Here is a 24,911-nt window from a genome sequence, read left to right on the forward strand (position 1 = left end):
ACATTATGAAGATAAAGCGCTGCTAGCATCAAATTTCGTGCAGTCAAGAAACACCTTGGCAAGCTCTACAAGCATGAACCTTCTTAAATGACAGATTGCTCAAGGTTTCAAAAGTAGATACTTGGCTATAATTGTTGTTCAAAGCTGTGAACAGCAAAACAAACATGTCAACGTAGTAATATGCCCTTTTAACCTGCACTGTCTGCCCTTGTTTGTAGACACGTAGCATATTGTCATCCCAGTTAGCATTTACTTTAGCTGTGTCACTTTAGCTGTCAATTGCCTTCTTTTCTTTTTTGCCCTGAGCAATTTTACAGTATTGTGAAAAATATTCTTATGTGGGCATCTTCTTTTAAAATGTACCTGCTTGATATGTAAGCATCTGTTTTCACTATGCATATTGTTCATCATTGCTTCGGCTGTCTCTCAGGCAATCCCTTTTGGGAATACGATCACTTCTGCATCTAAAGGAATACCCAATCTGTCGACGGGCTCTTGGTTCCACGTGGCATGACAGCAGAGGTGTTATTCTGGAGCAATCTTTTTCGAGAAAACAATAACTTTCATGAAATGGCTCAGCATCGGACTCGCAAAGTATACAGCCAACAGTGTGCCTAACAGTGTGCCAAGATGGGACACATCAAAGTGTGCGGCCGATAGTGTTTTTGGTGCTGGGCGAAGACATTGAGCCAAGTTTCTGACTGCCTCAGGTCAGACTGCTCCAGACTGCTTCTGAGAACTTTGCTATTCTGTGTATTGGATGTCACTACAGTGTTGAAGAGCAGAATCTGCAGTAATATAGCACATTTCAGACCTGCCGTGGTTGCCCAGTGGCTATGGTGTTGGGCTGCTGAGCATGAGGTCGCGGGATCGAATCCCGGCCACAGCGGCCGCATTTTGATGGGGGCGAAATGCGGAAACACCCGTGTACTTAGATTTAGGTGCACGTTAAAGAACCCCAGGTGGTCGAAATTTCCGGAGTCCTCCACTACAGCATGCCTCATAATCAGAAAGTGGTTTTGGCACGTAAAACCCCATAATTTAATTTAATAGCACATTTCAGTGTCAAGAGAAAAGAAACATGGTTGGCTTGACACAAAAAGTTATTCACTGAAAAGCACTGTTTAACGTTCATCTAAAACAATATATTAAACAAATAAATACTTGGAGGACGCTCAAGCTTCACCTTTAAGAGTGGAATGTTATAGCAGTGGAACATGATAGCATTCAAAGATCCCTTACTGCTTCTCACACTTCCCGGCATTTGCGGCTTATCTAACCGTAATGTTTACCGGGAAACGCTGGCGGCGAACGCTATGCACAAAGGTGAGCTTTGTGGTAGAAATGCGGCCTCTTGCGTGAGCCAGAAAATTACATCATTTTCACGTCTCTGCTAATGTTTCGCACTCAAAATATTTAAGTCTGAGAAGATTTAACTTAAGAGGCATGCTCTGTCGGTGTTTTGCTTCATGACATTGTTTTGTCAGCTGTCATTCTCAAAATTCCGAGGAATAACTTTGTCAAATGTGACACAAGGTATGAGCAACTTTAGTGATAGAATGGTCAGGCAATTTAACCGGCATATATCGCATGTCGTATAGGGTGGCATATACATATACCTAAATATAGGCGTGAATTTTCGCTCATTGACAACTCTGCTGCCGCCAACGCCGACACTGGAACTTCTGCAACACGGGGTCCTTCACAATATCACATTAAATGCGAACTTTCGGGTGGCAATCAAAACCGAAAGTACGCCAAATTTAGGGAAAAATAAGTCCAAGAACACAGAACCATAGTTATAAATCAGGTTCTGCTGTATGTATATGTCTGATCTGCATACAAATGTGTTCACCACTGTGTGCTTACTGTGAAGTCACTGCAGCTAGTCGTGCCACACGAGATCAAAAGCTAATAAGGAGACTAGCTCTTCCTATACTAGTCTTACCTCACGAGGAAATCTATTGTACGGCTTTAAACAATAAACAAACTCAAACTTGGCAAATAGTGCTGTTCAAAGTGGCAGGCAGCTTTCCTCTCCTGCTGCATTGTGTAACTTTTCCAAGCATTCCAATCCTCAAGCACAGCACTTCTATTTTTCCTTGCAGGTACACTTGCGAACGCACGTACAGGAGAAGCCATATGCGTGCCCGCAGTGCACCAAGACCTTCGTGCACAACTCGGCACTGACGGTGCACCTACGGACACACACGGGCGAGCGCCCCTACCAATGTCCGCGCTGCCCGCTGCGCTTCAGCCACCTGCGCAACATGAAGCGTCACGAGATCTGCATCCACACCCGAGAGTATCCCCACGTATGTGCACTGTGCCATCGCGGATTCCTGGTCATCACCCAATGGAGGCAGCACGTCCGCTCGCAGCATGGCCTGGAGTGCGACGACCTGGACGGCGGAGACGACGACGGCACCCCCCGACATGGCCGAAAGCCGGGAGCCACTGCAAGAGCAGCAGTCAACGTGAGCTCTTGCATGAATTCGCAGTTTGTAATTTGGCAGCTCGAAGCAGTCCAACTGTGGCGAGAAAGCCTAGTTCCCAAGTTCAGCCCTGATAGCTTGCGTTCTTTTTTAAATGAAAATCTGTTTACTTAAGGAATTAAATACTTTTTTTTGTTATAGGTGGTTCTCTATCAAATGCGCACTACTTATGTATTTTGACATGCTGATTACAAATATGCAATTGATGCTTCTTTGCATCCAGTAGTTATTAAGCTATTAAGAAATTTGTTTTTTGTGTGGACTAGTTTGAAGGTGAGCTCTCTACGAAAAGCTCGTTGTTATGAAGGAGTCTGGCATATCGAAATGATGTTGAATGATCAAAATTCACAGTTATACAGGAATGAATGCTCTAGACTGATTTGGGCTAAAGTTAGAGCACGTCAAATATTTTTAAGTAAGAATCCATATAACTCCCAGAACAAATTAAAATGCCTCACTTCCCAGTGGACACCAGAGCTGTCCCGCAGCCATGGGAAAGATACAGGCTACAATAAAAAATAATCGAGAGGAAAGTTGCAACAATATAGACAAAGAATATAGTAGGACATAAGTGATGAAGGGACATAACTATATATACATGGCTATAAATGTTACTATTTTTTTTTAAGCCAGAATACAGTCAATATACACATGAACCTACTCACCCAAACCAAGGTTTTAATGCATCATGTAATACTGACCCAAAAATTTTGTGTATCACTTCTTTTTTTTTTCCTTTTTTAAGTAGCTTTCGACTATATAATTATGGTATGAAGCCTCAATTCTTCAAGAGCACCACAAATAGTAAATTACAGCATCTTTCATAAGGCCCGTTCGAAACGGACGCCAAGTGCAGCGTGGTTTCGGAAACGAGAAAGAGGACTGTTCAAGTCAGCCAACGCTGAAGTGGTGGTCACACTGTGTCACAAAGAACTCAATAGCCCATCACTCAATCCAGTGCAGTGCATGAACGCCACGCAATCACTGCGTCACCAAAAGCTGCTAAATTGGCCCTTCCAATTGTGCTCCTCTATGCAGAACACAGAGGAGTCTGCTCACCCGTCTTATCCCGCCAAATTGCGGAATGGACTCGGCTTTGGGCAGCACATTCATAGTGTGCGTGTGTATATGTGTCAGTGGTGTCTGGTACTATGAGACCGCCACATCGGGTTTAGGTGACGTAAATAGTCTCCTGCTTTGCCATGCTGCACTTGGTGGGTGTTTTGAACTGCTTGCATTAAAATGTAAAGTAATTATTTGGTGCACTCTCGAGGAATTCACGCTTCGCAGTGTAATTGCTCGCTCAACAGCTATATTTGAAGAAATAAATAAGAAGTAAAACTATACAAGAATCTTTTGTCAGTAAAGCCAACTGCGACAAAATTTCAAATTGCACAAGAAAGAGCTCTAGGTTTGGATAGTGCAGGTATAGAACGACCTTCCTGCAAAATTTTGCACTTAAAACACAAGTGTACACACACACACACACAAACACACACACACACAAATGAGCAAGAAGAAATGTTTTCGATACTTAAGCTAAATTAAATGGATACATGCCATTACCATTCTTTGTGGGACTATTTGCTTGTTAGAGAGACATAACTGTTTGTTAGGGGGAGCAGCTGAGAGGAAGCTTTCGTTGAGGAACTCCTGTCTAAATACATCAGAACAGAGAAATAGTGTTGTTCGGCATATACTGCACCAAATTTGAAGAGGTTTCCCTGACTTAAAAAATAAAACGTTAAATTATAGTGTGAGGAGTGCATTCTTATGTGGGCCATAATTTCTTTTACAAATGTTCTTGAATATTTTCAGCAATAGTGGCAAAATATTCAAGGCCCTAAATGGAAATCTCCCTACACTAAATATAAGTCATAGTTCTCTCTTAAATTAAACAATTAAATATTATTCAAATCAATTCAGCAGTTGTCTGATGAGAGCATTTCCCTGTTTTACATGTATTGGAATAAAAAAGTCAGAGTTGGCCTCAAGGTAAAGCTTACTTCTAATACTTTCTTGACATCTGCATAATAACCACAGAAATGCTGGCATACACATTGTGCTGGCAATCCCACCAGGACTATGAGGTACCGCAAAACAATCCATCCAGTCAACTTAGTCACAACGCTTAGCAGAACCAAAGGTTACACAGAACCAAATACTTGTCATGTTGACTCTTTCTTTTGACTGGAAAGTCCAGCAGCTAGGAAGTTGCTGTAACTAGGATCACATAAAGAAAAGTGCTCATTTATTGACTTATATTTAAAATACTGCTAAACCTAAAAACAGGTTGTGCTAGATTGGTACAAACAATATGAGAAATAAGACTACATGATAATATTTAAAATACTGCTAAACCTAAGAACAGATTGTGCTAGGTTGGTACAAACAATGTGAGAAATAGGGCTACATAAGATTGAGAAAATATATAAATCAAGCTTATCACGAAAAATGTATCAGCAATATAGACATACATAGATATTCATAATGAAAAATAATCCTCTTAAAGCCTAACGATATGGCAACACAATCACTTCATAGTTCCTAGAAGACTCTGGAATTTCTTTAACTCATTTTGCATCAACTTTATCAGCGTTGAGCTTGTAACTATTCAAGGAAAGAATGAGTACTTGAAAGTGCTGTTCTAATATTGAAGTTCAGCTAATATGGATGACCACCAATCTAATTATCAGAAAATTTTACATAGTTCAATGCTTGCCTGTTCAGTAGTGCTTTGATTATCTTAGACATTCAGTTCTAATGGCATGCTTGAGTTAATTCTCTTTAAAATTTTCTTAAAATTAGCTTTTTCCAAGAGTCGAAAAATTGAGGTTCTTCCATAACTATGGAAAATTGACTTTACTGCCTTATTTTGTATGTGATCGCCCATGAACAGCTGTCCTCGTTTCTCAAACAGGTTAAGCCAAGGGACGGAAGTCTACCAGGTGACACCATAGTGCCGTCAACTGTATCGGGGACCTGAAGAAGAATGCAAAGATCATATAGCTGGCTCTCAACACTACATGGTGATGCTCTACACACTGAGCTACGGACTTGTTACATGACTGTTTGAGCTTCCCATATACCGATGTTCATGTTGCAAACCTTGCTGCAGTCATGGAACTGTTGTTGCAAAAACTTAGCGGGCAGATGGGCATTATATTCTGCATATGTTTTGTTGGATGTTGAAAACCAATTTTTTATCATTTATTGTTGGTTTGTCGCACTAGCGCAACTGAGCATCTGCCAAATGTTACTTTGTTTGTTTTTGTTTTGTTTGTCTGTCACATGCCAAAACAGCGCAGCTCAACATCAGTCATTTAGGTGAGCTTGTGCATGTCATTGTGCTGAAATAGTCAAAGGGCACATACATGCCATATATAGAAATGAGTATTAAGAGTATTGAAGTTCCCATAACCGTGTTACTTGTTGAAAACCACCAAAGTTTGACTGGTCTTATCACTAGTCTCAGAGTAGAATGTGCATTGACTAGTCTTGCAGAAGAATTATTTTGCCACGAAGTTCATTCAACTACCCTGTCCTATATAAACTCAAGTTTCAGACTTGACTGTATATTAACTAGTCTTGCAACGTTATTGTTTCACCATGAACTGTGTTGTCCTAACCAAACATCCTTATTTGTCAAGCTGCGTTAGAAAGACACATGCATATACCTAGCCTGCTGAGAATCAAAGCAAGCCTGGTCTTGTAGCCAGCATCAGAGTTTGATTGCATCTTAATTAGTGTCACGAAAAAAATTGTTTTGCAATGAAGTTTGTTCAACCACCTTGTGCTATCCAAATTCACATTTGCATCCAAGAGGCAAGTTTGCACATCTAATCAGGCTCTTAGAGAGATGCTAGAGAAATAAACTAAAGTCAAGATGGACAGATTACCCTTTCAAAACTCTCAGTATTTCTTTACCATCAAAAGATAGCTCATTAAAAGAGAAATGTAAACAAATGTTCAAATTTTTGGACTGTTTTACCCAATGGCAGCAATGATGCCACTTGTGTGATGTCATATATTTTAAAGTAACTTCACAGATTTAGGTCCTTTTTGTGCAAAAGAAGTTAACAAAGGTTATACAGAACTGCTCCAAATGCTTTGAAATCAGTATCAGTAAACATGTAGCTAGCCGTAAAGAGAATGTATCAAAAATGCCTGCTGTCTCAGGAAGCAGATGCAGGAACTTCAGAGTAGTGTTGCAACCTTCTTGCATTTCTGAAAAAATATTCTGGCATATAAAGCCTGCTGTCACATTGTGGTTTATACATTACTATTGTAGATGCACATAATCTAGAAAGCTTACTTAACTTTGTATGTACATTTAGTGTCCCCTTGAAGTCCAAAACTGAATGTATAATTTCAAAAATGTACCCATGCTTCAAATGTTTAACTTCACTCATAGCTACTACTGTTTCAGGTTTGTGAAGCCAGTATTGTGTGGCACCGCCAGCATTTTGGTGATGTATAAGAAAAGAAGTATTCTCGCCCGCTATCTGCAGTGGTTGCAGCGTTATTATAGACTTACTACACCTATTATAAGACATTTGGTGTCACTCCTGGAGTGGCCTTAAAGACAAATATGGTACAAGGGACAAAGGCAACAAATAACTTTTGTGAAGTGTTGAGTACAAAGCAAAAATCGTCATGCACTGTAAAAAGAAATAAGACGACCCTGGAGAGCTGTTTGATGCATTAACTTGCACGTTAAATGAGCGTCACCAAATACAGTATTGTAGAAATTTGCTATAACAGTCAATGTTGTTAGAGTACGACAAGCAGCCAAGGCACGGTGCCATTATGCATGCATGTGACCAGTTGATATTCACCTTGGTGTAGTACTGTGTACCGTCTCGAGACCAGACTCAGACTACTGCACTATAATTAACTGATAATACTATTATGAATCCCCATAATCATTTGTAACAGTACAAAGTGAGGTTATACCTATCCTTTAAGGCCATTATTATCAGCCTTTCATTTCTTAATGCTTAAAAACGGTTATGATAAAACCACACCTACAGGTGAGAACGTACAAAATGGCAGACATGATACACCATGCCTTTACCACTCGAAAGGCCTATGGCCTGATGTCCCATGTTTCCAAGGTTCTATCATTTTACAGGTAGAGTTGGCATCAAAAGTTTGCAGACCATAGGACTCGAGAAAAGAGCTGAATATTTCAACATCCTGGAATTTCAAATTTCCAGCATGTCATAGTACATCAACCCTCAATATAATGAATATGGATATAATGAATTATCTTGTATGACAAAGTAAATCAAAAATTTTTCAAGCTGATATTGGCATGTGTCAAACCTATGCTTTTATAACAAATATCGGATATAATGAAGGCATTGTCAAGTTGGATGCAACTTCATAAGAACAGGGCTTACTAATATGCAAAGAACATAATGCTGTATGGTTGTACTGAGTGCAGGCATAAATTGCTTGAAAAATTAACTTTTCATGAAACCCCCGGTCCATAAACTTTTGGTACTGACTGTTTATCTATCTGAAATGTCCATACCACGGTCAGCAGTTTGTGCTACATAATGAGAGTGTTTTCAGTGATCCAAACAGGTTTATGAATGTTGAAAAGTGCAAAAACAGCTGTTGTTGTTGTTGGAAGCTTGACCACCAGAGGAAGTTCAGTCACAGCAGTACAAATGTTACCCCGACATTTTATATGTGGCATTGCTGGTAACTGTAGACTACGGTTTCACAAATGTTATAACATTTCTTTGGAATATTATTTACTGCTTTTGCCTTGAACATGGACAGAAAGTTTTCTTTTTGTTGTCTTCTAAGTCAAGGCACTTTTTTTTAACCACTAAAAATTTACAATAAAAATGCAGACACTGAAATTCTCTAAATCTATGTGCATGGTTAGGCCGTGCTTCCAAAACATGGCTGGAGCAAAACATTAGGGAACATTTGCCATTTTCCCACTGTGATTACATCTGCCGTCTACTCTTCAAGATACAGGTCTGGGACTGTCAGTTTCCCCCAAAAGAATGCCACGAAATTTACCATCAGCTAAAGTATGCTATGGCAGAAAATTTTACATGTTCATACAAATTAACAGCAGCAAAGCGTCTGCTTGCGTTTAGGATGTTAATTATTGCAAACAGCATGGGAAATCATTGTCATTCATTTAAGTTTCAAGCATGTGAGGTTCTTAATGATTTGAGTTAGAGTTGCGAAATCTTCCTGCCATCAAATAAGCAGCAACATTGACTGCGGCTCCTCAAAGTACATCACAATATCGGAGATGCATTGTGAAAACAGTGTTATAAATACACATATATATACACGCACACACACACTTGGGAAAGAAAATGTGTGATCAAAATTCTATGATCCAAATGGAACATGTTCAGCGTTCTCTGCTGCTGATGTAAATAACATACTTGAAAAACACATGAACAGGGAAACACGTGAGTGATGCTCTGGTGCCACTATCATGCCAGAATGAAACGTGAACGCAAGATAACAAACTATAAAGAACATCTCCCTCTCTTATGGGGCTGTGTCTTAATTCATTCACAGATGCTTAATTTCTGGGCTAGGGGAACCAGTTACACCGCAAGCACAGATTCTCATTAAGTAATTAAGCACAAGAGGTGATCTGCTTCTTTACTTATGGTTTGCATTTTATTCCAGCATGGTAGCACACATGTTACAGTGTTGAAACAAACTAGTCAGCCTCAATATAATGAATTATACTCAGTTATTACCATACTTCCACATTGTTAATGACACAGAAAGCATTGTGCAAGGTACTGGAAAGTCGAGCACTTTACTATTATTCAAACATTACCTTGCTCGTACATGAGCAAGTTGGCACACGTTGTCTTTGTAAACAATAATAATTCTGAGCCAAGAGCTGTCGTGGAATGCACTATTATAGCAGAATGCTCCATTCCCATCACAGGTTTTATTTTATATGTACAGAAACGAACTGCATTAATTCTGTGCATCTGATGATGAAACCTCGCTTGAAAGTCTACACTCAGCTTCATCCTGTTTTCATATAATCCACCTTTTGCATCTGTTTAATGTACAGTGGACCTTCTTTAAAGCAAGCTTCATTCAGCCAAATAATATAAAACGCTGAACAAATCCCGAACCTTCATTTAGCTTTTAGTAAACATTGTGCAAAGAAATATGCGACATGCTGTAGAAATGCATGGGAAGTAGGAACGAAACAGGAGAAAGCCGATAATGGGTTAACTACAGTAAAAGCTTTAATATAAGGTTATGCATCTCGCAAAAAGAAATAATTGGTAACAGCTAGGTGTTATGAGCAGCAACCCATCATAAGTGCCCGCAACACAAGGGTAGAGATGGAGAGGAGGAGGCGAAGAAAAAAAGCTTTTTTTTAAAGCTTTCTCCGCAGAGGTGTGTGCACGTCACTGGTTGCAATTTTATAATTATTCTACATTGCAAGATCCTTCCTATGCATCATGAAAAAAATGAGACATTATACTTCATTCTTTATCTTTCTTTTCAGCAATCAGTGAAAGAAGCGGTACTTGTTTGGTTCTGGAAAAAGCTTAAGTGCTACTACTTTTATTGAAAGCAGCTTTCAGTAACCATGTGTTACTGCGAGTGTTCACAGAACAGTACTCAATAAGTGCTTGCAGTGACCGCTATTCAAGGGGAAACAGTCCGAAGGCTGGCCTCCATGAAACCAGATGCAAAGATGTTGATTCCTTTTGCATCTGGCCATGTACCACAGGCAGCCACTGCTGAGGGCTTTTTTCATGAAAGATTGAGTGGAAGCCAATGAAAAGCAACAAGAATTTTTCATGCAAAAGAAGAATCCTGTTACCATGCTGCAGTTTTCACGTCTTAATATTCGAAATGTAGAAATGCAAAGCCTGAGTGAAGGTCAGTGAAGCTACTTGAAACAAATGGTAAAAGCAAAGCAGACAACATGGCAAGCACCAGACAAGTGCACTAAACCGCACTACTATGTTCCTCGTTGAAGTTTGGTGACTCTAAACTATTTCATGCCATAAAATGCTTAGGTGTTTCACACAGAAACGTCTGCACCATTCACATAATGCACAAGCAGTAGTCTTGGTAGGATCTATACATTGAATCCCCAAGACACGTTTTTCTTTTTTTTTTCGACACATGCTTGCAACACACTATATTTGTATATTCTGTCACACCATATCATTAATATACTGTTGTCTTTGAACATTAGAAGCGAGAGCCTTCTAGCAGTGTAGTTGTTTGTAGACGTGATGCTGCACATGTGAGAACTTGTAGCCAATTGGTAAATCCCCTGGGACGGAGCATTGTTTGCTGCTTTGGAAAGCCCATTGTTTACCATCATTGTTTCTTGCTAAGACATTTTTTTTTTTACATGGATCATGAAAACAAATGTTAAACAAAAATAGTGATTGGGTACCTGCATAGGGCTTGCTGTGAGGAACAGTGTGTATGTTTCGCAAAAGTCCTGTGAAAGATTTATGTAGAGATAGCTCATGCAGTGTCAAGAGAACATACAGTAGGTCTGAATATATAATCAGAGTGATAACTGAAATGTTCATGTTATATGGTACTGTTAGATTGCTACCCTTGTTCTGTTTTATAACTGCCCACTTGGATGTTTGTAGACAACAAGAGTGTGCCTTTTTACCTGCACAACTATTTTGCAACATAGCTGCAACACATTGCAACAACGGGGAAATTGAAGTGTCTTTTTATGAAAAAATAACACTTCTGCTGGCATAGCTGAAAACTTTACTCCACTGCTGGTCAATATAAATTTTGTCATCTTCATTCTCTTGGGTACTTCGTTGAAATTTTGTTAGTTGATACAGCTTTGTTATCCAAGTACGCAATTACTCTGTATGACAAATCCCAATGTTGTATTAGCAAATTTTTGAGCCCACTGTCACTAGTTCCATTAGGTTATTGCTAGTCACTGCCACATTCTAGTGTTGTTTTGTTTGGATGTTTCGTTGCACATCGTAGAGAACTATATGTATTGAGACACATGTGAAGTTTTTGCTTATGTAATGATCGCTTGAATTGTGCAGCACTATACTTGCAGTTGATGTTAGTTGGAGTGTGTACAAACAGAGCAGATATCTAGTCATTGTTAATCATGCACTACCCAAAATCTGCAGTCATATGGGAATGTTTCACAGCACGTCCACCAGGAAAGAACCTGCAATGTTCATCACAGGGTGATTTTAATTCAGGACATGCAACTACGAGATGTGAAACCTACCAGACGCATGCAGGAGAACGGCCTGTATTCATAGTCAAGGTAATGCCACACAGCACCTACAACCAAATATAGCCGAAATTTTATATATACCCTTGTTAGGTTTGTGTTTGTAGTATGTACAACGCCGTACTACCGAAAATAAATGTTTTCACCTGCCAATTTAGCCGTGGTCGCCATTCTTCTAGACAATTCTTGGAACATCCCAGCAGAAGGCTTATATCGGCAAGTATTTTAATTCAGGACGTACAACTACGAGATGTGAAACCTACCAGACGCATGCAGGAAAACGGCCTGTATTCATAGTCAAGGTAATGCCACACAGCACCTACAACCAAATATAGCCGAAATTTTATATATACCCTTGTTAGGTTTGTAGCATGTACAACGCCGTACTTCCGAAAATAACCGTTTTCACCAGCCAATTTAGCCGTTGCCGCCATTCTTCTGGATAATTCTTGGAACATCCTAGCAGGCTTATATCAGCAAGTATCACGCGTTCTCACGTCAAGTGTACTTTGCCCGGCCTATTTAGAGGTAGGAGCCATTGAAGGAACTTTATAATAAGCATGCCGAAACAACCGTACTTACGGCATTGCGCCCGCTCAACTTTTCTGTCGTAGTTCCGAAATCGTTTCCACATGCCAGAGCTGAACAGTCGTTCTTCACAGGTGAAACCGCCCACCATGCTAAATTTATTAACAGCGCGTCCAAGCCAAGTATATAATTTAACCTACTTGGCATAAACGCACTAACTAGACACACCGCAACTATAAAAAGGTGAAACGCTTTGACAACGCACTCAAAATGGTGGTGCTTGATTTTGGCGCCAGAGCGGAAGCAGCTGCCCTCCGTCTGCTCGCGACATGCGGCAGTTTCGCAGCCTCCGCCGGCAACTAACAACGCACAGGCCATCTTGAAGTGCAACAAAGGTTTTTATTAATGTACCATGACTTTTGTACAGAGAATGAACACACTAGTCTTCTTGACTCACAAATGAAAAGTTTTTCATAAACACATTCACAGGGAGGAGAGGTTGCTACTGTGCACACGACTTGCGTGGCGCCGACCTCAAAACGAAACCACAAATGTCCACACAAAGATGTAGGAGCAGCGCGAACGCGGCAAGGCGTCTCACTTTTTAGCGTCGCCGCTAGCTTTCTCGTGCTGTACCTTGATCGGAATGGCCTTCGGCTGCTCCTTGGGAGCGTTCTTGCGCGGAGCTTCCAGAGCCAACAGTCCGCTGGGCTGCAGGTGACACTTGACGGTCTGAGGATCGACGTCCTCGGGCAGTACGTAGCGGCGGGTGAACTCACGCTTCACGTAGCAGCCGCGGTCGTCAGACTTCTCCTCGTGCTTGCCGTGAATGACGACACAGTTGTCCTGCGTCTTGACGGTGATCTCCTCGGGAGTGAAGTTCCGGGTGTCGACGCGGATGGCAAACTTGTCCGGAGTGCAGGCGACAGAATTGCCCTGCTGGGCGAGGTTGGCGTTGCTGGACTGCTGCTGGTGGCGAGGTTGGATGTAGAAACGCTGGTGGTAGTACGGCGGGTCGAAGAGCTCGCCATCGAGGAACGAGCCGCCGAAATCATCGTCGAAGATGCGCCTCACCAGGTCCGAAGGGCCCCAGCAGTTGCGGTTGTTGCCGCTGAGAAGAGGAAACAGTGCCATGGCGCTCAGGATTGCGTGATCACTTCGCGTATTCGCAGAGTCTCACTCGCAGAGCAGGAGATTTCTGATCGCCGACGCGCGCTCCCGTCGCTTTTAAACGTTTTCGCGTGTTTCTAGAACGATCGTCGAGAAAACACGAGAAGTGCGCTCGCTGGAGTGGCGTGATTGGTTGATTTCTGTCACGTGGCATGCCTGGGCTTCGCGCGGGTGGGCGTGCCGGTGTGTGCCGGCATGTGCCGGCTTTGAAACAGGTGGGAAGCGTCTCGATTTTTCTCGAATGTTCGCCATGTTTAGTAGAAGTGCCCGATTTTTGCAAAATAAACTTGTGACACCTGCTTGTTCTTTCTCACTGCGATTCGTGCCATTCTATATCGGACTTATATTCTTTTATTCTTCAGCGTTGACGAAAAAAAAACGCGTTTTTCCGAGTAATGACTGGGATGTTCACGGTGTTGCAAACTTTGCCTGCGTGGTGTTGTCATACGTTAACCAGCGTAGGGATAACGTCACGACACAAAGTTATTTGTGACATACTTTCTGCAACAAGCCGAGAAGGCGTCATTTAGGGCATTGTTGACTGTTACCAACGTTTTTAGATCTGTGTAAAAACGTTGACTGTTACGATGCCGTGGTTACGCAACAAAAATAAAAGTCGATCGAAATGAGGAAACGCGCGAGTACCGTATTTTGTGATATTGTACCTGGCGATCGAGTATTCGCTGGAGATTTACCGGGGTTATTATTCGTGCTCAGAGTTTAAACGGTCTCGGGCGTACGCTGTGATTTACACGTTCACGCGCATTCACGCGTTTATGCACTTATATCAACATCGGACGTATCATATATGGAGGCCAGCTGAGTTTTCGCATAGTATTGTCATTCTTTAAGAGCTCTATGTTGCATGAATGAATTGCATTGTTGCAGAATGGCCAGAAAGACAGAAATAATTGCATTTTTGCACATATCAGTGACTGTGTATATATAATATATATATACATATATGTGCTTCAAGACGCTGACAGCGTCTGTTAGAGCTGCGAGCTTTTAACGCTGTTATACCTGTAACATGTGCTCAGTAGATGAATTAGCAGTGTACCTACATCAGGTACTCACAATGACTACTGTAGTGAGGATCAATTGCACGATCAATTTACCTCTGTATATGGATCACTTTTCGTCGGGAACACCATCTGTATTTTTCGCCAATTGACATTGCCGAGACATTGTGTTAGAGTTTCTCCAATTATATATCTAATTCAGATTAAATTATTCAAGCTAATATAAACAGCTGCAAGCTAGCTCGGAAGCCGACCAGGCTATTAGCGGCAGCTTGGTTTTGCTGGCTAACTGGCTGCGTCAGAACGCTCAACTGCAGCACGCTTCTGCACGTTTTCTGTGACACACTATTCTCTCTTTGAGCTCTGACAATGCGCAACTATATGTTCGGCACCTACATATTGCGCACGAATGAATTCAATTAGGTGCAATAATTTGGCGCCTGTTGCCCACATCATAGCTGGCAGGCCAGACAACCTTCCATAGTGTAGATGCCCAAATTAACCTTGCCCCAATCTCCGAGTTTGAAGCTGACATTATTCATTCAGCCGTTCTCATATGCATCAACTATAAATTGCATCATAATCTGCATGTTCGTTCATGATCCTGACCAGCGGAAAGGCAGGTGGGTGTTGTCGCACATTGTTTTATGCCAGGTATCTTGCAACAAGAGCGGACATCCCATCTTACATGCCGAGGACGTCCCCTGCACAAGAATTAACTCCTGGGCGAGCCCCTATGGTCCCGCTCTGGTACCAATTTGCTTGCCTAAAGCTATGTCTATAAGCTCTGTACCTGTGGCTGCCCAGTACTATTACAGTGGTTGTATACAAAACTATATATCTATGCATAAGGCAAGCAGCGCGACATATTACCATAATTATAAGCTTGTAGAAATGTTCATTCATGCATGGACATCATAACATGTTGAACTCGTGCTCAGTTATGCAAAGACTTATGCTGATCTCCCTAGTTGCTGACACTGCACTGATATGGATACTGTTCAAAGAACAGCTGTTCTTGCCCTGAAAGGAAAAGTGCAAATATCTAACGGCCGGTGCATTGCTAAGAATTAATATATAGTTGGGTTAGTTACTGTACAGTTGAATGTATATGAGCTACATGTAAGCATGGATGAGGCAACAGAAATGTTAAAAGTTGAGAATTTATTTATTTTATTTAGGAATACTGTAGCCCTTACTTGAGGGCCATTATACAGGAGAGGAATTGTCAAATAAAAAGATAAATTCAAGCACCAACAATACAACATTACACAGCATTGTCAAGCACAAATGACAGGGAGGATGAACAAGTATGCATGTGTAAGGTCTGTTAGAAATGCAAGAATAACAGTAAGCATGCATCAATTCTTAATTATCCTGTTGCCTGCAATACAATTCTAGTTGAGTACAAAATTCTTTAACATTTCCTGCTCTTACAGTGCAGTCCGGAAGGCCATGCCATATATTAATACACGAAGGAAACAACGAGTATTGAAAACCATCAAGTCGTGTTTTAGAAGGCTGTATACTAGCACTGTGGTTAATAAAACATATCTGTGTATCTTTTTTAGCGTTTAGCACAAAACACTTGAAATATGCAGGGAAAGACAGAAAACAAGACTTACACAAGTACACTACAATGTGCCTTCTGTCTGTCCTGTTGTGAACTTATTTGTGCCGAATACTAGAAAGTAGGCTGTGCCAATGCATTCAAAACTGCACCCTTGCAAGCTAGGTTTATATCTGTACAATTAACCTACCATTAATTAACTGCACCCAACCATGTAGAACACCATGACATTGCATGTAAACTGCCTGGAAGATGAAATTGTCTAATATGATGTCAAAAGGGATACCAAAACAGACGTGTGAAGCAAGTATTCTAAAAGCAGTGCTTTCATGAATGTACTTGAGACTATTCTCTGCTAACATATGCTTCACAGAATAGATTTGCACAAGCTCTGTCTCATGGGGATAATATGAACATGTATATATGGTCTACAGCTATAGGTAACAAATAAATAATGCTAAAAACACCAATGCCTTTGCTACTTCATCAGAAAAAATTGCCTGTCACAGTGGCTGCTGAGCAGGCATTTGCATTTCGAACAGTGATATGCAGACACGTTCATGCACTTAGGCATGTTAACGAACACTTTTACCCCGCCGTGGTTGCTTAGTGGCTATGGTGTTGGGCTACTAAGCACGAGGTCGCGGGATCGAATCCCGGCCACGGCAGCCGCATTTCAATGGGGGAAAAAAGTGAAAACACCTGTGTACTTAGATTTAGGTGCACGTTAAAGAACCCCAGGTGGTCCAATTTTCCGGAGTCCGCCACTACGGCGTGCCTCATAATCAGAAAGTGGTTTTGGCACGCTAAACCCTATAATCTAATTTTTAACGAACACTTTAGTCCGATATAACCAGGCATCCTGAACTGCAGTCTCTCTCATAGCCTTGTGTTGGCACGTCAAGCCCCACAAATCAATCATTGGAAAGAAGTAGAGCAATACGTGACACTTTAGGCAGACATGTACTGAAGAAAGAGTTTAATGGAATATACCACTAATTGGGGTCTTACTCCAACCTTACTGTTGCAGGCAGTGTCTCATAAATGAGTCCTGTCTTTGTTAATCTTACTTGACACAGATGTTGAGGTCTAGGTTATGTGCCACCAACACTCTGTCCTTTTCACATATTTAGAAGCCATACCATCTGACCAATGTTGTTACAGCTAGGCGATCTAGTGAAGGGCCTCCATGGTATTCTTGGGCTCTGATTTTCTGGAATTTGACAGTTGGCAGTAGGTTTTCATTCTTTATAGTGACACCGAAAATCAAAAAGCCCCCCTATCAGAACATATACAGTTAGATGTGTCCATGCAAACACTGGCCAAACCGTGGAGTGGTGACCAATTCGCTGCTGAAACATATGCCCATATCGCTTCACCACCTCCTTCTACCAGCCAGCAATTAGCACTCCTAATGCCTGTGCATACTGAATACAACAGTACATATGTTAGTTCATTTCACCCATTATATCGATATTCTCTGTCCTTACACTGAAGTCGCAATAATCAGACATGCTTTTGTTACCTGTCCTGAAAAAGTTATGGGATTCCTACTTATTACTGCTCCTTATTTTATTTGTATAGATTATATGGGCCCCTCTTGTAACTCATCAAAGAGATCTATAACGAATGCTGTGATGCTTCTGTTTCTTACTTGGGAATGAGACTGATTAATTGACTGCTTGTAGTGCTGGGGACGAGACGTCCACTGCAACTATGCAAGCTGTCACAAGTGGCAGAGTTCCTTGACAGGAGATAGTATATTCCACATTCCCGAAAACTAAAAGGCCAGTTCACTCCTGATTGGAGCTGTCGATAGACCACACTGTTGGCTTATTGTAAAACTCATGACAATTGCAAGGTAGGTGCACTGAAGAGGACTGTTCTTTTCACCCGGATGCCATGCAGCACTGTCAAGGCAAAGAAGGCATGGCTCAACAACCATTGCAATCACTAGTTGATTTAGGTGAGACGGTACAAACTGCTCCTTGCGGGAAAATGAATGGGTCTAAGCAACCCATATGACTTTGCTGGCGACACGTTGGCTCTGCTGCTGCATAGGTGACATTTCTTCTCCAGAGTTGTCACCCGATGTACGGGGTTAACCTGTACTCATGGAGGCCAAAGTCAAGTTAACTGTTATCACACAGCCATAGCTACTAAATTCTTTTACTTAGCTTTTTCTTAAGGTATGTTTTAAGTTTTAATGAGATAAAAAGAGGGGCCGCTGGTTGTCGTATGCTGGCAATGGCTACAGCTACTCACTTAGTTAAAATTATACAAAAAAAGCCTAAATAGAGGAGAAAAGCTACTAATCCTGTCTCAGTCTTGTCTAGTAAAGGCCTCAATCAACAGCTGGGTCAAGGTAAATGCTACATTTTGAACATTTGCTAGAATAAATACTTGGCTAACTGGGCAGAACATAGTTCAAGAAAGACGGGGAGAAAGATAGTTCTCCGGATGGGTGCACACATGCGTCCACTGGCACAAAAGCTGGGAAAGGGGCAGCAGCAAGCACCACGAAATCAACAAACGGGTAAGTGGAGCTTTGTGGCACCATCAACGAACGAAATGTTATCAATCTCTATCGTTTTGGCTGCTCCATTGAGATGAATAACGTTTTAGTAATTGTTAGTGCTAAGCTCCACTTAAATTTTTCACTTTGTTTATTTCATGGTGCTCACTGCTTCCCCTTTATGAGCTCTTGTGCGAGTTGATAGAGTGGATGCATGTGCATTACTTTCTTTTCTCTTGCCCTTTGATCTCTTGTTCTATATTAAACCTGTGATAGCATGCCAAACCTTTTTTGTTAAGCTAGCCTACCCACCTATAATTAAGATTTACCACAGCAGCATGCACATGTTTTCATCACTGGCTGTTATTAGTCTCCTTGTAATACATCCTTGGAATATCACATGAGAAGCCAACAAACAAGGACAACGTAGGGGAAATTACTTGTACTTACTAATTGAATTAAATAAATGATAAATGAAGGGCAATGAAAGTGGATCAGATGTGTCATTCATTTATCATTTCTTTAATTCAATTAGTAAGTACAAGTAATTTCCTTTATGTTGTCCTTGTTGGCTTCTCATATGAATAATAAAAATCGGGCCCTTCGGTTAACCCCCTTCTCATTTTTAGAATATACATGTTATTAACACGGATGCAGCTATGCCGTGCGAATGAAGTATGATGGCAGCGAGTGTTTAAGAGCCTATTGCCCAAGGCTAGCGATCTGGAATAGCACAGCTCCAACACTCTGAACACATAAAATTGTATTCTTGTTTGTGTGTAATGTCCCCTCTGTATACGCCTTGTGCCACTAATCAGTATGAAAGAAAACAAAGAAAGGTTGAAGGGAGAAGAGTCGCCGTGCTAGCTTAATGGTAAAACACGGCATGCATTAACGCAGAAGATGCGAATTTGACACCCGCTCGAGACAAGTTGTCTTGGTCTTCACTATCGTTTCCCCTTTTCTGCACTTCAACAAAAGAAAGCAGACGAAATTTCACCTGGCCTCACTACAGCAAGTTCATGCATGCCAAAGCAAAGCTGTTGCCACGACATGCATCTACAGTATATATGGCAACACCTCTCAATAAAGCTACGAAATGAACAAGGAGCTGTATTAGAATTGGAAATTTGGCTCTTTGTTTTCATTAGCTCTTCAAAATCAGTATGTGAAGCAAATACAACGGCCACTACAAGAAAGTTTCCCCAGAAAAAAATGAAAGACATTTGTTAGAGCCTGAAGTGGTTACAATGTCCCGTTTCCGTTTCGTTATACTCACAGCTACGATATTCAAGCACAAGTTTCATGTGCTCCGAATTCCTACGACACGTTCAAAAATTTCTCCCAAGCTTCGCGTTCTGGCAAAAATATTTGAGTATTTACTTACCGTATACAAATACGCCCACATCGATTTGAGCGCCAGAATAAACGCATGTTTGTATATCTATGGTAATTCAGCTTCGATAACACCGGCAAGCCGCTCGGCGGGCAGCTCGCATCAGCGCATCATAGATGAACACACTGCCCGCAAAGATAGTACAGAAAATAACTTACTTTATTAACAACACAACAAAGATGCAACTCGGGGAACACGAACCAAAGCTACTATATAAAAAAAAAATTCTTCTGGGGAAGGCAGGAAGGTCCCGAGACCAGCTCGCAACGAACATCTTCCCGCTTTGGCCCATCCCCTATCCCCAGTGTAGGGTAGCAAACCGGAGACTCATATCTGGTTAACCTCCCTGCCTTTCCTCTTCATTCTCTCTCTCTCTCTCTCCCGCTTTGGCTGACTTGTCACCTGCCATGGTGGCCCCGAAGTCGGCCGCTAGCTCAGCGTCCTCAATTCAGGCACAGGAACATCTTGGATATCTGAACCCTCGCAGACAAAGGGCCGGCTCAAAGTTCAGAGTCCGTGCTCACTTCTTGTCGCCGCTGCCGCTGGACTCGTGGCGAACTTCAATGGGTATCGGTTTGCCTTCGTCCCTCTTGGGGGGCGGGTTCTTGCGAGGAGCTTCCAGGGCAAGGTAGCCCGTCGGAGTGAGCTGACACTTGACGGACTCGGGGTCCACGTCCTCCGGCAGGACGTAGCGGCGCGTGAACTCGCGTTTGACGTAGCAGCCGCGGTCGTCCGACTTCTCCTCGTGCTTGCCGTGGATGATGACGCTGTTGTCCTTGGTCTTGACGGTGATCTCTTCGGGGGCGAAGTGGCGCGTGTCGACGTTGATGGCGAACTTGTCGCCGGTGCAGGCCACGGACGCGCCCGGCTGCTGCTGCCGATCCACGACGGCTTGACCCAGCCGGCTGGGCTCCAGGTAGAACCGCTGGTGGAGGAACGGCGGGTCGAACAGCTCACCGTCCAGGAAAGAGCGGCCGAAGTCGTCGTTGAAAAACCGCCGGGCGAACTCGGAGGGGCCCCAGTTATCTCGGTACAGCATCGGAAACAGTGCCATTTCTACTGTAGCAATAAGGTTGCGTTCGAGCAGATGCGATCTTCAGCGACTCGCCGAGGTTGACGAATACTCGAATTGTGTGCGAATACGCGTGTCCACCCGCTTTTATACAGGCGAGCGTCTGCTTCTGGAGCGTTCTCGAAAACTCGAGAGCTGGGGAGAGCGCGCGAGACTGACCCACCGAAAGCAAACGCGGATTGGACAAGATAAGTCACGTGGGCGAGATCGCGCATGCGTTTTGGGTTGTTGCGTCGGCTGCTACGGGTGGGCGGTGGCGAGGCGGTTGTTTTGTTTCCAGAAATTTCGCGCGCATTCGCGCGTCCTTGTGGCGTTCGGGTGCTCTCGCGTTTTTCTTTCTTCCTTTTTTCTTTTTCTTTTCTTTTTGTTCCTGAATTACTCATTGCGTATCGGCGGATCGTGGGCTTTGCGTAATGACGCAAAAAAGCGATGTCCTGGCCACGTATACGTAACTTCGCATGTCTATTTATGGTCAGACTGATGAGTTATCGTAACACTACTCAAGCCGCCTTTCGTTAGAGGTGCGCTGTTACCTTCATTTGAGCGTGAATTATTCGAACGCCAGCACAGGCATGTGGAAGTTCATACATGGACTTTAATGTGCTGTTTCTTGTTTTCTTTATTTATTTATTTTCTTTTTTGTCAGAAACGCGGCGATGAGTTTGATAAATGTATCCCGTTAGATTTCTGAATAATCCCACTCAGGTTCCGCGACCCTTACATACCGCATCTTCTCGACTGTAGTCTACATGGCGAACTTCAACAATTAATTTTGCATGTTGCAGACTATAGCCATAGGCAGACAGGGGCCATGGCGTATGTACGATTTGCAAATTTCACTATCGCGCTTACTACAGCCGACTCTCTAAAACGTACCCTTCATACCTCGAACACCCTAATCATAAATGAAAAGCCCAAACGCTTACGTTTTCTTGGCATATCAAATTGGTTGCTCGGTGTTCCTTCGTTCTGACTGCCTCTGGCAAACTTTGGCAAATTTTGGGTGGTAAAGGACAAAACAAACACAGATCACAAATGATTTGGTAACGTGCTTCTCGCATTTCGGGATTATCGTAAGTATAACGCGACTGTATTCGTTAGCAGATTTTGGGGGCGGATATATCTCGAAAGTGGCGCCGTTGTGAGGCTGTGTTCTAAGCAAGGCATCACTTTGCTACTGTTCGGCTTCAATATGGCAATTCAGACACGCGCCGTTGAGGTGAGTAATTAAGAAGTTAGTTACTGAATGCTTTTTAATTAGCCACTGGGACATTGCCATTTCTTGTGCAGGCGCCGTCCACAGCTAGCTTCCGTTAAACCACCTCAGCAGGCCAAATAGCGCTTTACGCTCCGTGCGATTAAAAAAAAAAATCTGTCCGACGTTTAAGCTTCGCCTTTAAGAGTGGAACGCGATAGCATTGAGAGACCCCTGACTGCTTTTCACGCCTCCCGGTAAATGTAACGTTTACGGCGAAACGCTGCATGGCGGTGAACGCTATGCACGAAGGCAAGCTTTCTGGTACAAACGCGGCCTCTTCCTTGGTTCGATCTCCTGTTATTGTTTCGCACTATTTCGCACTTTTAATATTTCATTCCGAGAAGAGCTAACATAAAAGATATGCGCTGCTGGTTTTTTTTTTTTATTAGATTTGTTTGTGGGCTGTCGCTCTCAATATTCTGAGGAATGCTGTCAACTTTCCCGTGGCAAACCAGCGAAGTGAAGCGTCACTGTGACTATTTAAATTCAGTGGCGATTCAACGGCAAATACGAAAGAAATGCGTTAGCGCGTTACACGGGCACCTCTTTCAGATCCCGCATCCATGATGATTTAACACGCCCTTCCGAGGAGCGAAGTGAAGCTGATGGTGATCCGAGATATATATATATATGTTGTTTTTTTTTTCATCCACTTTCATTGCCATTAATCTATTACTTCTTTAATTCAATCAGTAAGTACAAGTACTTTCCCCTATGTTTTGTCCTTGGTGTCTTTGTTTGTTGGCCTCTCATGACATGATTAATAAAGATCGGGCCCCACGTTTAACCCCCTTTCTTCTCGTTCGTCTGTATACATATATGCACTTCGACACTCCTAATGCTGACGCATGAAAAACAAATCACGCACTGTATGTGACCCTGCACCGGTTTGCGTGGTCGTCGAGAAGCGTGAGAGATCCGCCGCAGTCGTCTAGAGCGTGTTAACGGTCCGAGGACGTTGCCACGTGACCTCGGCCATCGCCTCCGACGCCTCGGCTGGCCCACAAGACCACCTACAACGCGGCCTGTTACGACTCCACGCAAGCCAACGTAACGCGTATGTCGGCGAGTGAAAGAACGTTCCACAAAAAGGCTTTTTTAGTCATTTTCTCTTTTCTTTCTTCGGCATTTCGTCACCTCCCCCCCCTCCTCCTTTTTTTTTTCTTTTCGCTATTTTTGCTGCACCTCTAGCGCTTCACCTTCCTTGTAGGTTCTAAAGTACGACGACCTCTTTCCGTCTGCTACAGACGCGCGTGGAACGTATGTTCGTGTCATGGCCTCCGGGATCGCCGTCTGATCTTTGAGACCGCGCTAACTATCCCGGAGGCCAGGGTGATCGTCTACTTTAGTGGGCGTATTAAATCGCAGTTGGAGTAGCTCACTGTTCAGTCAAACCCAGAAGGCAAGCCACGGGGGAGGACCTGTGTAAATCGCAGCGAAGTGGCGCGTATGTTCTCGCTGAGGCAGAAACGTCAGCACAGTCAAGCGAGTTCGTGCTTCTATGTGGCCTGCATCCCTATCGTTCCCTCGTGCTCACATGCTGACCGGTGCACCTGCTTTCGTCCGCATTAACAGTTACCGTATCGCAGCGTCCTTCACGCGACGGCGCTATGTTCGGGTCGTCGAACCTATATGTCCATTTATTCGCCGTCGTGAGGCGGACGACGGCAGAGAGAGAGAGAGAGGGAGTGAGTGGCGGTGAATGCCAGGCATAGACAACAGAAGTAAAAAAAAGCCAGACGACAGCAGCCGCCCGGCTAGCCAAGCGATGCTTGTCTGGAAAGCATCGCAGGACTTGCTCGGCCAGTTGCCGCATTGCATCTTCTGCATTGTTCGCGGACCACAGTACGCGCTGCAAATGACCGGCTATATGGAGCCAGAATTATCGCAGCTTTGTTGCCTCAGTGGCATCTGAGAAAAACCTGCCTTTACTGAATGAAATAGCAGGACTAAGAGTTAAGCCATACATACGGGCTTTGTGCACTCGGAATTTCGGATATGTGGGTCCGCGTGTTTTGAACTAAAGTTTGTTCCAGACGACGTCCATCGCGCTGAATAAAGGTGACATGCCAGAGTGTTTAGTAGGCCTCTGTCTTACCCGCTCTTGAATATCATGGCTCATCTGGAAAACCTTTTGGTGTTAATTATTTTTTCTCCTTAAGTATTGGCTCGCGCTTGTCATAATTAGCTAATCACCGCTTTATTTCCGCTCTGTTGTCCCATGTTGCGAGCGGCATAGACAGCTGCGCCCGGAAGAAGGCAGGCGTAGCGTCATGTGATTCGGGAAGCCATCATTTTGGAGCAGAGCATGGCTTTTCTACTTTCCGCCCCCTGCAATAATGCAGCCGCCGTTATCTGGTGTCGAACTTGCGACCTCGATCAGCAGCAGAACGTCATAGCGGCTGGGCCTGAGCTGTGACGGGCAGACTACGAATGAAGGTTATATTGTAACAAGTAGCCGAGCATTTCCGCATCTTCACAAGAAAAGAAGAAAAGTTGGCCGCAAGAAGCTGTTTTTCGCCCACTTCACAACATTAACGCCCACCTACACTTAATCGGTATAAGAATTAAGGAACTGCTCTAGTCAAGTGCACCCAATAAGTGCGGCCTAAACATA

At 42.9% G+C, this 24,911-nt stretch overlaps 3 protein-coding genes across 3 annotated transcripts in view; 1 reads left to right on the plus strand and 2 right to left on the minus strand.

Annotated features, from left to right (window-relative positions):
* Positions 1–11,916, plus strand: part of LOC139049693 (zinc finger protein 77-like) — a 38,716-nt gene extending 26,800 nt beyond the window's left edge. The window contains exons 9-10 of the mRNA XM_070525419.1: positions 2,109–2,477; positions 5,416–11,916. Of these exons, the coding sequence (XP_070381520.1) occupies positions 2,109–2,477; positions 5,416–5,481 (435 nt within the window). The 3' untranslated portion in view covers positions 5,482–11,916. The remainder of the gene's footprint in view (positions 1–2,108; positions 2,478–5,415) is intronic.
* A 754-nt stretch (positions 11,917–12,670) lies between these two features.
* On the minus strand, positions 12,671–13,538 carry LOC139049957 (alpha-crystallin A chain-like). The gene has a single exon (XM_070525888.1). The coding sequence runs from the start codon at positions 13,423–13,425 to the stop codon at positions 12,889–12,891; it is 537 nt and encodes a 178-aa protein (XP_070381989.1). The 5' UTR covers positions 13,426–13,538; the 3' UTR covers positions 12,671–12,888.
* Positions 13,539–20,102: 6,564 nt separating this feature from the next.
* LOC139049970 (alpha-crystallin A chain-like) lies at positions 20,103–21,138 on the minus strand. Its single transcript, XM_070525916.1, has one exon. It carries the CDS (start codon positions 21,016–21,018, stop codon positions 20,485–20,487), a length of 534 nt encoding a protein of 177 aa, XP_070382017.1. The 5' UTR covers positions 21,019–21,138; the 3' UTR covers positions 20,103–20,484.
* Between the last annotated feature and the right edge of the window lie 3,773 nt (positions 21,139–24,911).

This window comes from Dermacentor albipictus, chromosome 9, assembly GCF_038994185.2.
Source record: "Dermacentor albipictus isolate Rhodes 1998 colony chromosome 9, USDA_Dalb.pri_finalv2, whole genome shotgun sequence".
Taxonomy (NCBI): domain Eukaryota; kingdom Metazoa; phylum Arthropoda; class Arachnida; order Ixodida; family Ixodidae; genus Dermacentor; species Dermacentor albipictus.

Excerpts from the sequence above, each read along its gene's own strand:
- LOC139049957 (XM_070525888.1), bottom strand. The coding sequence starts at position 13,425 with ATGGCACTGTTTCCTCTTCTCAGCGGCAACAACCGCAACTGCTGGGGC.
- LOC139049970 (XM_070525916.1), bottom strand. The coding sequence starts at position 21,018 with ATGGCACTGTTTCCGATGCTGTACCGAGATAACTGGGGCCCCTCCGAG.